The 13,520-nt window shown below is 44.6% G+C and overlaps 1 protein-coding gene across 1 annotated transcript; it reads left to right on the top strand.

Moving 5' to 3' along the window:
- The first annotated feature begins 772 nt into the window (after positions 1–772).
- On the top strand, positions 773–12,943 carry LOC119435165 (N-acetylglucosamine-6-sulfatase). Its single transcript, XM_037702093.2, has 6 exons — positions 773–959; positions 3,971–4,030; positions 6,482–6,685; positions 8,968–9,033; positions 10,088–10,186; positions 12,716–12,943. Exons 1-6 carry the CDS (start codon positions 831–833, stop codon positions 12,941–12,943), a joined length of 786 nt encoding a protein of 261 aa, XP_037558021.1. The 5' UTR covers positions 773–830.
- Positions 12,944–13,520: the final 577 nt, after the last annotated feature.

Here is a 13,520-nt window from a genome sequence, read left to right on the forward strand (position 1 = left end):
CACATGATTTTGATTTATGAAACAATCTCTCCAAGTCTTCTGCTACTTCAAGAGATATGTCTGTATGGCTGAGCATGCTGCGGACACGTATTACTATGAATGTGCTGGGACTCCTTGATGTGCTCATTCTTATTACTTTGACTTAGTGTTTTCTTTTCCTCTGACGTTCACTTTCTTACTCTCCTTGTGATGACCCCTACTAGAGGATGAACATAAATAAGGGATCCGCTCATCAGTAAATACCACGTAGATACAGACGTCAACCGCCGCGAATTAGTTGTTGTCGAAAATATCTTCTCTTAATCTCAGCTTCGGTTTGTGTAATAATATAGCTCTTAAGTTATCTAACTCTCATCAAGCATTCTTTCACGAAATAGCGAGTCATGCTATTTCACGGTGGCGTATAAGCCTCAACATTTAAAAGTCAGGCTATCAATATTAGTGTAAGATTGTCTAATCGCGATAATGTTTGCGTTTCGATGTGAAGCCAAAGACATACACACGCGCACACATATACACAAAAATTGGTATGCTTGTCAATTAAGCGCTGGATAAAACCGCAGTTTAAAAAGTCGAACTGTCAGAAGTGGCAGATGCGCCCAATTTTTCCTTAATCTTCTGGCTACCTTTGGGTGATATTCTAGCTACGTTTGTTGAGTTTTTCAAGTTCAGAACTCTGCCTAGCCGCATGGCACTGCTAGGGCTTTTTGTTGCAAAAGAATTGTTGTGTTGTAGCTTTATGCTGTAGCTCTGTGCCTTCCTGCCTTTCCTCATTCAGCTCGAGCACAATCGACTGAGCTCGGTCTCCGCTGCAATCTGCCGTTACCGTGATGGCACAATTCCTGTTCATCGGAGTCATTGTCTTCCTGGCTGGAACAAAGGCCCAAGCGCAGACGAACAGACCCAACATGGTGTTCTTCCTCACGGACGACTTGGACTTGGAGCTTGGCAGCATGATGGTGAGCACTAAGCGTTTTGCTGCTAGTAGCAACTCCTGGTTAAACGCATCAGGCTGATCCAGATCAAAAGAGAGGTGCACTTCGAGCTCGCTCGTTGTAATGAGAATGGTGCAACAGCTAGGTGACTATGCTGAAGCACTGGAAAAAACACAGGACGATGTGCCGGCTGACACGTGAAACTCTTTGTACTTGTATGAGAAGTCAACCAGCGAGCGCCGTCAGCGCGAAATACACAACACGTTTCAATATATCGGGAAAGCATACAGCACACATATAATACACATATACACATCAAGAATTATGCTTAACGGCAAGTCCTTGTCGCAATAAAAAATATATTGCTTTCGGAACGATATAGAAGGAATGAAACGCACCTATCAGTTCTCTATTTGTTAATTTTTAATGAAAATTTCACAAGCTATTCGATGTTTTTACCCTAGTATGCCAATTTAAAATAATTCCCCCAGAAGTTTTGATCTCTATTTCTGACTTCAAATTAGGGTCCGAGCGCGTGGTGTTTGCTTTCTACACTATATATAAAATAAAACATGGTATTCACAGAAAAAAAAAAAGGACGCCGCTTCACAACCTATACAGAACAGGAACTTTTACTATACGAGAGCACCCAACCCGTAGTGTTCCCTGAAGGGCCCATCTTGAGCAGGAAGAAAGTGCACCGCTTGTTTATTGCATATAGTATATAAGCTAACTTGATCAACGTCTGGTGAAACATGCATGATACGAAGTTGAGAGGTTCGCAGGCAGGATAATCCCCCGCAAAGCATGCCAGGCAATGCACCAGGCTAACCCTGCCTGTTGCAACACCGTCGCCGTCCAAACTCCCACCATATCCACAACCACTATAATAATATTAAAGGAAGGTTTTCCTTATCCACTCTCTCGGGTTTGGCATGTGGCGCACGACGGCAGCGGTTGCTGCTGCCGCTGCCTGCAAATACCATCAACCAGGTTTATAAGTTGTACGCTTACCGGCAAAGTATAGGGGAAGTAATGCGTAATAAAAGACACGATAGCTGGCGAAATATAATGCGCAGCAAACCTATCACGGCAGCTGCTGGCGTGATCGCGCTCTCTATAGGATCAGTAAACTCCACTGCTGTAGCGCCGGCAGAGTCGACGAGAGGGAGAACCCTGGACTGCCAATATGTAGGTCTCAAGTTCTAATCCTCGCGGCACAATGAGAATGAATATTTGTTTGTGATCTTCTCGCAATGATTTTGGAATTCTGGCGACGACACCAGCGGGACATCAAAACGACCAGGTTTACGAGCGCAAGACAGCTATCGCTGTAAAATAAATTTCTACGTAGAACTTGAACGTACAATTTCGGCTCACAGGTACCACTCAAGCACACCGACCTCTTATGGAATAGTGCATTATATTGAACATATTCTTTTAATTATTGAGTACTCGTCTTTGTTTGGCCGTTCGATGTGTGCTACGGCCTATGGGCCCATTCTAGGCCAATCTTACAGAATGCATTTTCGCCACTGGGACACAAGCGATAAAGAACCCCTAAACGTAGCGAGACATGGAGCCAAATGCAGCAAGGCATTCTTACCTTGACAAGCATCACACATCACCATAGTCCTCATGACATAACTGCGTAGACGTCTCACACTGTAAAATGCCTATTCGACGTTAAACATTTCAGCATAGCTTCTGAGCGGTGCAGTACGTAAATATAAAAGTTGCAGCAGATTAAAGTTGTGGCCTTTGTGGTGAATATAAACTTAAATATTGCATGCGATTACACGTTGCATATGATGAAAATAAATACCATTCTACGCATTGCCGTTAGTTGTACATAATTTATTTAACCGCTTCACTAAAGCATCACTTCCTACATAGATTTAAAGATATGGATGGGGAACTGCACATTGTTACGTGTAGCTGATGTACAAGCCTATTTACAATATATTTGCACCTAGGCTAACGGTGGCAAAGATGGCGACCCTATACCAATCGAGAACACGTCGTCTTCCTCCTCTTCAGTGTAGCCACACTGCAGTGGCTGTTCCATAACATCACCCCGGCGGTAGAAGCACCGTCCCGGTGCTTAAATAAACTACACATCGGCGGTGAAAGGTGTGTTATAGGGCTTTAGTCTTGCTACGCGAACGCTGTCACTTGCAGCTGACGACGACGCTGAGGGGTCGGCGGGGATTATTTCATATGTGACATCGGTCACTTGTCGCACCACATGGTATGGACCGGTGTAACGCGACAGCAGCTTTTCGGATAGGCGTAACTCAGTGAGCAACATTTTCAAAAAAAAAAAAAAAAAAAAGAAAACGTTTCAAACATTGGCCTAGTTTTAACAAGTTTCAAATAGCAACGTCTAGAGGGTCCTTCCTTCTAATAGCATGCACATTCATGGCACTTGAGCGTCCATTTAGTCCTGCGTTATAACAGTGTTTTGTTCAGGACCAAAACATTGCTGTAACGCAACACTAACTGCCAACTAAGTGTCGAGAATGCGCATGTTGATTATAGAACGTACCCTTCGACGTTGCTTACGAAAACTTGTTGAAGCTATGTTGATCTTTTGAAATATAATTTTTTTGAAAATGCTGTCCTATAAGTTAGGCTGGTGTGTTGGGGTGAAGTTCTGCAGAGTGACGAAGGAGCAATATCCAAAATTCCGGGCGCGTGTGTCTGTGATGCGAGTGTGTGTGTTTCATGACCCCGACTTCTCTATTGCTTAGTTACGTACCCCGGTGACATTGCAAGAGACGGTCAGGTGGGGGCGGCCTCGATCGCCAGCCACCACTATGCCACGAGCACAGCCGCCACTACCAGCCCCACAACATGGAAGTGTTTATCGCAGTCATTTTCAAGTAGTGGGTTTTGTAGTTCTTGCGCAGCAGGCATTGGTGAATCCTTACACATTGTGCCTAACCATACAGCAGCGAATGATTTGTGCTTTTTAGTCTCAGCTGCGACTCGAGAATTCAATGAAAGTGCATCTTTAAACCTTATGCCTGCAGAAACCCCTCGTGAGGACACGAATGCTCATTGGAGACGACGGAGTGACTTTCGCCAATGCGGTGAGTGACAATTGTCTGCGTGCTCGTGAGAAACGTTTTCTTTCTTGTTTTTCTGTGTAGTTTTGTTGAGGGACGCATAACTTCTGTGACAGGCGGACAACACAAACTCATACAAGTGGTTTGGAATGCACAATAATACAATAATAACACACACGTGTGCGCATACCTGCGCATATGCGCACGCACAAGTGGACGGCAATGTAACGCTAGAGGCTACACTTAATTTTCGACGCAATAACTTGGAAAACTTTTCTTACTGCGCTGGTATCCTCGACTGATTGTTTCGGTGCCCTACCTTTGTCGCAGCGCGTGCAATGACATCGCCTGCTACATGCGAGATGTCATGATCCCGCTAACGTCTGAAAATGCGCACGCTGCTCCCTGAGTCTATAAACCAGGTTGATAAATCTTCCCGTACTTCCCATATAGTCCCTGAGATCGGCATTCACAGCACCACATGGGTGCACTCGTGTTTTCTTCTTCTTTCTGGGGTTTTACGTGCCAAAACGGGTTCTGATTATGAGGCACGCCGTAGTGGAGGGCTCCGGATTAATTTTGACCACATGGGGCGCGCAATACCCATGCACAGGGTGACGCCATCTTCTTTGAGACTCACAGAAGACTCGATTACAGGCCCCTAATTCAAATCATTTGTTGTCACTATTCAGTTAACGTTTTATTTGACCTTTCGGACTTCGCTCTGTACCCGCGGGCAGATACAGAAAGCAGATCGTAATTTCTCGTTTGTTTAAATAAATGTGACAGGAAACATCTATAGAACATGCGTACACATCTACAAGCACTTCAGAGACTCTATGTAAACGTTTCCCCACATTTATATTGAAAAAAAAAGCGCTTATTACGGAGAGGCAAGGACGTTTCGCAAAAGGATATGCTGGTTCGTGTTTCTCGGCTTTTTTTTTATTTTTCCTCAATAAGTTTGCAACTCCAACACTCCAATACTTTGCATTAGGATACAACTAACGTCCTTCTTGCACATTGCCGATGTTACGAGCCCATAGAAAAGCCGGTACTTCATGCCTGCGGTTTCCGAGCATATATATATATATATATATATATATATATATATATATGCTGTGTGTGTGTGTGTGTGTGTGTGTGTGTGTGTGTGTGTGTTCGTCATCGTCGTCCTGTCACCACCCTGCGCGGAGCTGGTGGCATGAAGCAGAGGTACATAGATAACTTCGAAGCAGAAAACAGAAAGATGGGGCAACAGAACAAACTTCATAAAACGAAGGTGTCACAATTTTCTACGTTTCAACTCGATATGACTACAGCGAAAAGTTATTTTGAGCGTCCTGTCATTGTAAGAATTTAAAACAAAGTATCCTAGCGTCTGCTAATGTCCATGGAGCTTCTCACTGGCTAAGCTGACATGAAAACAAGCATTAGAACGGGAAAAGAAAGAACTATCTTCACGTATAGCTTCTTATATCAACTTCAGCTGCCTCATGTATCCTGCATAAAAAATGCTGCTCGAAGTGGTTAGACTTCTACTTTAGATAAAATAAGTCTATGCTTCGCCTGATACTGCAACAGGCTAATAGTTCTCCGATGCACATTAGGAGATGCACATCAACTTTATATGTAGTGCAAATAGGGTCATGTTGAGTGCAATGTGTGGGCAGGTACGAACCTTTATCGTCTAAATGCAAGGCTTGAAAATAATTACTGAGCCCTTTTATATCTTTTTGTGCGTTATAAGAAATTAAATGAAATTCAATCATATCAGTAAGTTTCCCCGGTATTCTCGGTGAAGCAAACAAGGCATCTTATTGATATTGGTTTAAAATTAGGGCCAGGTTATGGGTAATATGGAGGCGAAATTCAATGTATCTGGACTGATTATATATTGAGCGATAAATTACGAATACAGGCAATCCGGATGGTTATAAGTGTCTTTTACGAACAACGTAGAATTTATCCCGCTGCTTTCGGAGAGCTAAGAACGCAACGAAGATCAAATTTAGGCGACGAAAAGGCGTGGAGGGCGGGATCTATATGGCTAATGTTCTGCCGAAGTGCGGCGGATGAAGTACGGCGGATGAAGTACGGCCTTTGCGAAATTGTCTTGAGAAGTGCTCGGAATTGTTACATGCGGGCAAGCTTCCAAACGGGCTAGTCATATAAGGGCAATGCTTTAAAATATGTCGTTGATGTAATTGCAGGCCACGGAAATTGGATTGTTATTCTACAAGGTTGCCCAAGTCTCCTGTCTTTCTTTCTTCTTTTTTTATTTTGACGAGGCGAGAACAGACACCCCGCGGAGACCAAGGCAGACCCAGTAAACCGCAGCAACTTCCATGGGCAGCAACAAATCCACCAGAAGTCGACATTGTCGCCAGAATATGCTTACGTTAGGGTATAACTACGGTATACATCCACGACAATAGTGTAAATAACATCGTGTGTTGTTAATTTGTGGCACAGTACGTGACGACGCCACTGTGCTGCCCAAGCCGTTCGAGCATCCTGACGGGCCGGTACGCGCACAACGCCGGCGTCTTCAACAATTCGCTCTCCGGAGGATGCAGCTCGCGGGGCTGGCAGCGAGGTCCCGAGAGAAGCGCGTTCGCCGTGGACCTCCAGCGGGCCGGCTACGAGACCTTCTATGCCGGGAAATACCTCAACCAGGTAGAGCTGGGTCAAATAACGTGAAAGTTAGGGAAATGTGGAGGGTTCGGGGTCGTTTTAGGGCTCCAATGATCCTGGAAAACATTAACGAAACAGTACTACGTGGACAAGGAACTTGAGTAGCGTTATACCGGAGGAAGTAGGAATAGACGGAACGACAGGGAGGTTGGCGTTATACCGGCTTGTTAAAACTATACAGGGTGATAATTTTTAAGTTTACCGGATTTTTTTTTAATCGCCTGTGGCAGGTAGCATAATTCTTGACCTTCAGCTGAATTATTCGAAGAGGTGGATATTACTAGCACGAAAAATCGAAACACATGTCCAACTGATTAACAAAAATGCACCAATTACCTTCATTGTTAATTACCTTACGGCACAGCTGGAAATTAACGAATTGTAGCAGGTGAGTTCGCGAAACGTATCCATCGAAATGAATCTGAAGGATTACACCAGTTTCCAGATAATTTCCCAAAGTGGGGGATGAAGTACATGGGCCTTCCCGTTATTTTTGTGCTTCAGTGCATAAAAGAGCGTTTTGTTTAAAAGTGAGTGGAACAACAGGAAATTTTTTAGGGCGAGTTTGATGACGCATATCTTCAAACTGGTGCCATTATGGAAATTCATTTCTAGTGGGTACGCCTTGCGAGCTCACCAGATACTATTCGTAAATTGAAATATGTGCCGTAAAGTAATTAAGTGAGAAGGTAATTACTAATTTTTTAAATTAATATAATATGTGTTTCGGTTTCTCGTGCCAGTAATGTCTGCCTCTCTGGATAATCAAGCTCAAGGACTGGAATTCTCTGTAACAGGCGATTTTCTGAACTCGGGAAAACCTAAAAGTGATCACCCCGTTTACGACTCGCCCGTGTGTAACATATTTGCCCAGAAATAAAACTTCCGAGAACCTAATTAAGAATTTGCAGGAAAAGCCGTACTTCACCGACGCACATTTAGCTTCGCATGCACATCAGCCATAAAGTTCCTCCCATGATCACGAAATTTGAAATTTGATCTCAGTGGCTCGTACAGATAAGACTTCAAGTACAGTAAATTATACGCTGTTCTTAAAATCCGCTTGTAACGCTCTGACGCGCTTGCATAAGTAGTTTACTCCAAATACGGTAATTAATCCACACACTTTGAACTTTGCCTACAAATTTAGCATAACCTGCCCCTTATTTTGCCCTAATACAAACAAAGTGCCTCACTTATTTCAGCGAGAAGATCTGGGGGGACATATTACGCGTCTTGTGGAACGCATGGAAATAGGTTGAAAACGAGGATTCAGTAACTATAAAGCGAATACCTTTATTTGCCCTTTTCACCTATTTTCGCGGCTACGTTGTCGGCGTCGAACTCAGCATGGAAAACGTTCGTTCGTTCGTTTGAATTCCTTCGTTCGTTCGAATTCGTTCGTTCTTTCGTTCGCTCCTTAGCTCGGGAGCTTCTATCTAAACAAACAGGGACAGAAATCGTTTTTATCGGCAACCACTGCACCGATTTAGATAAGACTTGTTGTATTTGCAAGAAAGGTGTGAGGGGTATTGGAACTTTGGTCATCAATTTTTAAACAAAAAAAAATGTTGGAATTGAAAAATTTAGAAAACTCATCCATGAAGTTTACAACTCTGTAACTCGGCAATGAAAATGATATTAGAACTATGTAAACTGCACCTAATAATACATTCAAAGCGGGCAAAATCGGTGCACTACAGAGTGATATGAAATATGCAACTAATTTGTGAGCAAGGCATTTGCGAAACCCTCGCAATCGTAACAATTTCACTCAAGCTGTCCGTAAATCAAATCTCCCCGCTTTAAATGCTCTAAGAGAGGCAGTTTACAGAACTCTGATATTTGTTTTCTGTTTGTAAAAATGTGCCAATTTTTCTGCAACCTACCAGCTTTCGGCAATTTTTCTATAAAAAAATGTCAGCCGTAAATCAAAATTATGCTTCATTTCATGTCACTACATTTTAAAAGTCTCTCTGAAATACAACGCGTCTATTTCAAATCGGTTCAGCGTTGTCCCAGAAGCATTTGTGCGTTCTACATGTATTTGAACAAGGAAATCAGAGTTGGCCCCCAGTACGGTGGGACCCTGAGCTAAACCTTCCTCTTAAGAGCAGAAACCTTCGTTAATTTGGCCGCTGATTAGTGCCTGTATGTTTGCTTCGTCTTTCTGATATTTTGATATCTCCCGCATGAATTAAATTACCACATACAATGGGAGCTGACTGATTGAACCGATTGATCTGTCTTCACCGCGGTCGCAGTACGGCCACAAACGGGCTGGCGGCGTGCACCATGTGCCTCCGGGATGGACCAACTGGAACGGCCTGGCAAGTAACTACAAGCCTGACATTGCAATGAATGTTCTTACCTCTACCAAATTTTCGCTATCTGAAGCATTTCGAGGAGTAACTTTTCTTGCGAATACTTCATGCACCAGAGTCACACCTGCATGAAATAAGAAAAGCCGATTTGCATGAGCACAGCAGAGCGAATATATATATATATATATATATATATATATATATATATATATATATATATATATATATATATATATATATATATATTAGGAGGCGTATTTGCTACAAAGCATTTTTAGTGACTGCGGACATCAGTAAATGTGTCATCTTTACTGGTAGTCAAATTAATAAATGTTTGGCCTACTTACTTTGAGTTTGTAACTAGCGTTTCAATCAAAGAATTCATTTTGCTCATTCGTAAATGAATATTTTATTCACAAATGAAATGTAGTGTTTAAAGCAAATAGTTTTTATCGCTAACAATATCTTCATATAAAGCAAGGACAGAGTATCGGATCAAAATTATAAAGGATATCTCCTGCCGGGGGAAAATATGTCATTTTGGCAATGAAATCTTTTATCCCTCGAGAGAGACAAAATGATGTATTGAAACTTTCTGAGGAGTGACCGATTTTCTTTATGAAAGCTCGCGCTGACTTTCTCTCGACCACTGGCGCCTGCCCCTCGATTGCCTGCAGCCAGCATAAGTTGAAGAAACGAAAGAAACGGTCCACTCATTACCGGCCTTTCAAGTAGCATAGTTCTCGGTTGCATTGAAAGGATGCCCGTTGCGCCAACGCGTTGGCCGTTACTCTACGTGCAGCTGCAACTATCACCGAGAACGACCGATCGAGAGTACGTCTCTAAAGAAAGCGTTCGAGTGCGTGGAAAATCGGTAACACTACTGAATTTCGTACATTATATATCTATAGCTCAAGGAATAAGCCAGCCCGACGGAGATTTATTTGCGCGGCAGCTTGTGTTGTGTGTGTGTGTGCGTCTTTTTTCTGTTTAGCGGGGGTTTCGGATTTGTATCATGTCCTGACGTTTTTCCATCTACACCGTGGTCGCTGCCTCGCAGGTGGGAAACTCGGTCTACTACAACTACACGCTGTCCATTAATGGTACGGCGGAAAAGCACTACGATAGCCCGAAGAAGGACTACCTCACCGACGTGCTGGTGAGCCGACATTGATCCTAGATGACGTCATCACGAAAACGTCCATTTACCGGCCTTGACAAGTGGAACTTCATGAACACTGCCTCGGCTGCTTATTGTGTGCTACTGAGGCTTTAGGCTTGGTTGCATTTTTATTTGCTATTTTTGTCGGTGTTGTTGTTATTTGCTTTTACCTTCGAGCAGAGGAGTATAACCGGAGTCTATGACTAGCGCTAGCATCTCCTTGCGTAAATATAATTAGTATGTGAAGGGGGAAAAAAAACGAAGCCAAGCCTTCGCATTGCGTGCGAAATAAAACAGGTACTGCATATGCATCGCCACTGCCTGTCGCACCATGAAAAGGCAGTGCACGGGCCCTTTGGGAACTTCAAAACACTGAAAAGCTATATAGTGCCCGTTTTGTGAGCACAGTTTCGGACAAATGATGTGGACGTGCACGCTTTTCACTAAGTGTATATTCTTTAACTAGATGAGTAACGCCAGCTGCTGAGATACTGATCGAAGGGAATAAAATGTGTAGATATAATCAATCGCCGAGCGAGTAAGCCGATGGTCTGGTAAAGTAACTGAGTAGGTATACCGAGAGTAGCCGGAGATAGACTAAGGAAGATAACCGGCATTTGGCCTATACGGCTGCCCTATAGGAAAGGAGGAATTGGAAAGCATTGCGAGAGACACCTTTCTCCTGCAGTAAAATTTATTGAATTTAACTGAAATTGTTGTATTATTGAAGGAAATTAAGTGAATTAACAATTATTTCTCGATGATAATTGTCTTCGGTCTGTTCGAGACAATAACAATAATAATAAGCAGCATTTTTATTGCTGTGAGCTCGTTATGCAGAGGTGGTGCCTCGAGTCACGCGTATGCAAGACGACAGGTACCGTTCAGGTCGATAGACGACTCCTATGCAACAAGCGAAAACAGCGTCAAGGCAAGAAACAAATACGCACGCACGCGCGCGCGCGCGCCCGTAGCGCTGCTATTGTATGTCTTCGCGGTGGGCCTTACCCTTTTGCAATATAAAATGCTTTCCGCATGCGCCTCGTTTACTGTCCGCTTTTCATGCATGTGAGTCACTGTTATGGAAAAAAATACCCACGGGCCCTCTTAAGCCTAGAACGATGCACTGCCATCCACGCTGCACTGTTCTGCCGTGTTCATAACACTGTTCAGCATGCCGCAAAATATTTTGCCACTAACTGTGTGTTTTATGCGCGCAAAGAAGAACGCGACGAAGGCATTCACCAGACATTTGGTATACAGCGCAAAATTTGCCGGAAGTCTCAAAGCCACCGTGCAATTGACAAGATCCGTGACTGGGAAGCCGCTGCAGGGCTCTTGTGGTACGTATGGAGCCTCTATAGAGAGAGCGAGAGGCGGCCCAGTGACAGGCACGGTCACATGCGCATAGGTTTTCAATGATTGCACTGACCACGACACTGACCATGGTTTATTATAGACCGCAAGCTCTAATGATGTCTTCGCGGTTGCGTCGGATGTCCCATTGGCAATGTCCTGTTGAGTGTCCTGTTCTTGTCACTGCACCCAAGCAAAGAAGCATTGCGCATGGCCAGTCCCTACAGGAATGCCTAGTGATGAGGCCTCTCTCTTTCTGAGTCGATAACTTTCGAGGCTATCACTTTCAGCGGACGCTGATTGGCTAACCCAGCGGGTATAACACCTGTCGATCTAATGAGGCAACCTGTTAGATGCTACGTCTCGCAAAAGTGAAGGCACCTTTACCAGTTATCAACCGGGAACACTGACACAGATGTCCGCCTTGAGCGGCTCAGTTATGCGTTCACGGTAGATGTTCCCTTCATCATATACACCCCTCCCCTTTTCCTTCCAAGATCAAAGCATTTTTAACAGCGAAACTGTTTAAACCGGAGGTTGGACCGTACAGCGTAGACCAGAAACTGCGCCGGGCGATTACGTCATCGCGCGTTGCCTAGCAACCACTTGGCACAGCTGCGCCTCGCTTCGCCGCTGCTCCTCACCGCCGCGCCGAGCTGCTACGACCTCGCACCTGCTCCGTCTAGCCATGACGTCACTTCGTGTCGCCTAGCAACCACACGTGCCTCGCTTCGCCTAGACATGTCAACGCTCCGCCAGGCCGCGTCTTGCAAGGAGCGCGTCGTGCGGCCAAGCGAGAATCTGCGCGTCGGCGGCGAGCCGATCTGGAATACTGTGCCGAAGCTGCAGCCGAGAAGGGGCCTCGTCGAGTCGAAAATCCCGAGTTTCGAGAACGAGAACGCGAGAGTCTGCGTTTGAGTATCCAGCATCGTCGGGATTGCGACCCTGGCTGTAGCTTGGTCGATCACAAGATCCGCTGTTTGCTACAGGCTTGCACCACTATAGTGCAAGCTGCGCTACTTTTTTTTTAAAATCTTTGACAACTGCGAATGCAGCGACGGTGTTTCCGCACTTCAGAGCCCCAAGTGGTCTTGAAGTTTGACAAGTTGTCGGCCTAACGCAAGGTGCATTTGTTCCGCTTGCTTACCTTGCCATGCTGTTTCGCTGCAGAGAGCCAAGACACTGTCATTTCTAGAGGGCCGAGTAGATCAGCGGCGTCCCTTCTTCATGATGGTGAGCACGCCTTCGCCGCATTCGCCATTCACGCCCGCAGTACGCCACATGGACGCATTCCCCAACCTGAAGGCGCCTAGGACACCGGCATTCAACATCAGCGCCAACGGGGTAGGCCTCACCTTCGTCACCGCTTGGTGGGAAGCGACGGGGAAATATCAATAGTCTACTCATTATTTTCATACCGCCTGCCTATTTGCGGTTAACGCTGTTTTGTTAGGTCACGCGCATGCGTCGTACGCATAAAAAAAGGGGAAAAAAATTAAGACACATTCCCTGCCAAAACTTTTTCGTGTATGATTCATTGCTTTGCTTTTTTTATGAATTGAAAACGTTGGTAACATATACGTACGTCGCTGGTTTCTTCCCAACATTATTCTGTTGTACGCGGTAGGGTGTACCAGCTAGTGCAGGATTAAAAAAAAAAAAAAAAAAAAAGGGGGGGGGAGGGGGGACGGCGAGATATGACGATGGGACCAATGGTGTTTTGTTATCTGTCACAAACTGCAGTATTTTAATGCGATTAGCATTCATAGGCTACTACACCCACTCTCGTGCGCTGCCGCTTAACCTCTCTCGCGGTTAAGTAACAGCACCCTAAGCAGCACACATTCTCCTGAAAAAAAAAAAAAACCTTCGCAGGGTTTCTTATGTTATCCCTAAGACGACCTGAAGGCGAAAGCCCGAGTGCCGATCCATTACAGACGGACACATGACTGACTTTGTTTCCCAATCTCTTTGT

Source organism: Dermacentor silvarum, unplaced genomic scaffold, assembly GCF_013339745.2.
Source record: "Dermacentor silvarum isolate Dsil-2018 unplaced genomic scaffold, BIME_Dsil_1.4 Seq489, whole genome shotgun sequence".
Lineage (NCBI taxonomy): Eukaryota > Metazoa > Arthropoda > Arachnida > Ixodida > Ixodidae > Dermacentor > Dermacentor silvarum.

Excerpts from the sequence above, each read along its gene's own strand:
- LOC119435165 (XM_037702093.2), top strand. The coding sequence starts at position 831 with ATGGCACAATTCCTGTTCATCGGAGTCATTGTCTTCCTGGCTGGAACA. Across the intron at positions 4,031-6,481 it reads GAGTGACTTTCGCCAATGCG|TACGTGACGACGCCACTGTG; the intron begins GTGAGTGACAAT and ends TTTGTGGCACAG. Across the intron at positions 6,686-8,967 it reads CCGGGAAATACCTCAACCAG|TACGGCCACAAACGGGCTGG; the intron begins GTAGAGCTGGGT and ends CCGCGGTCGCAG.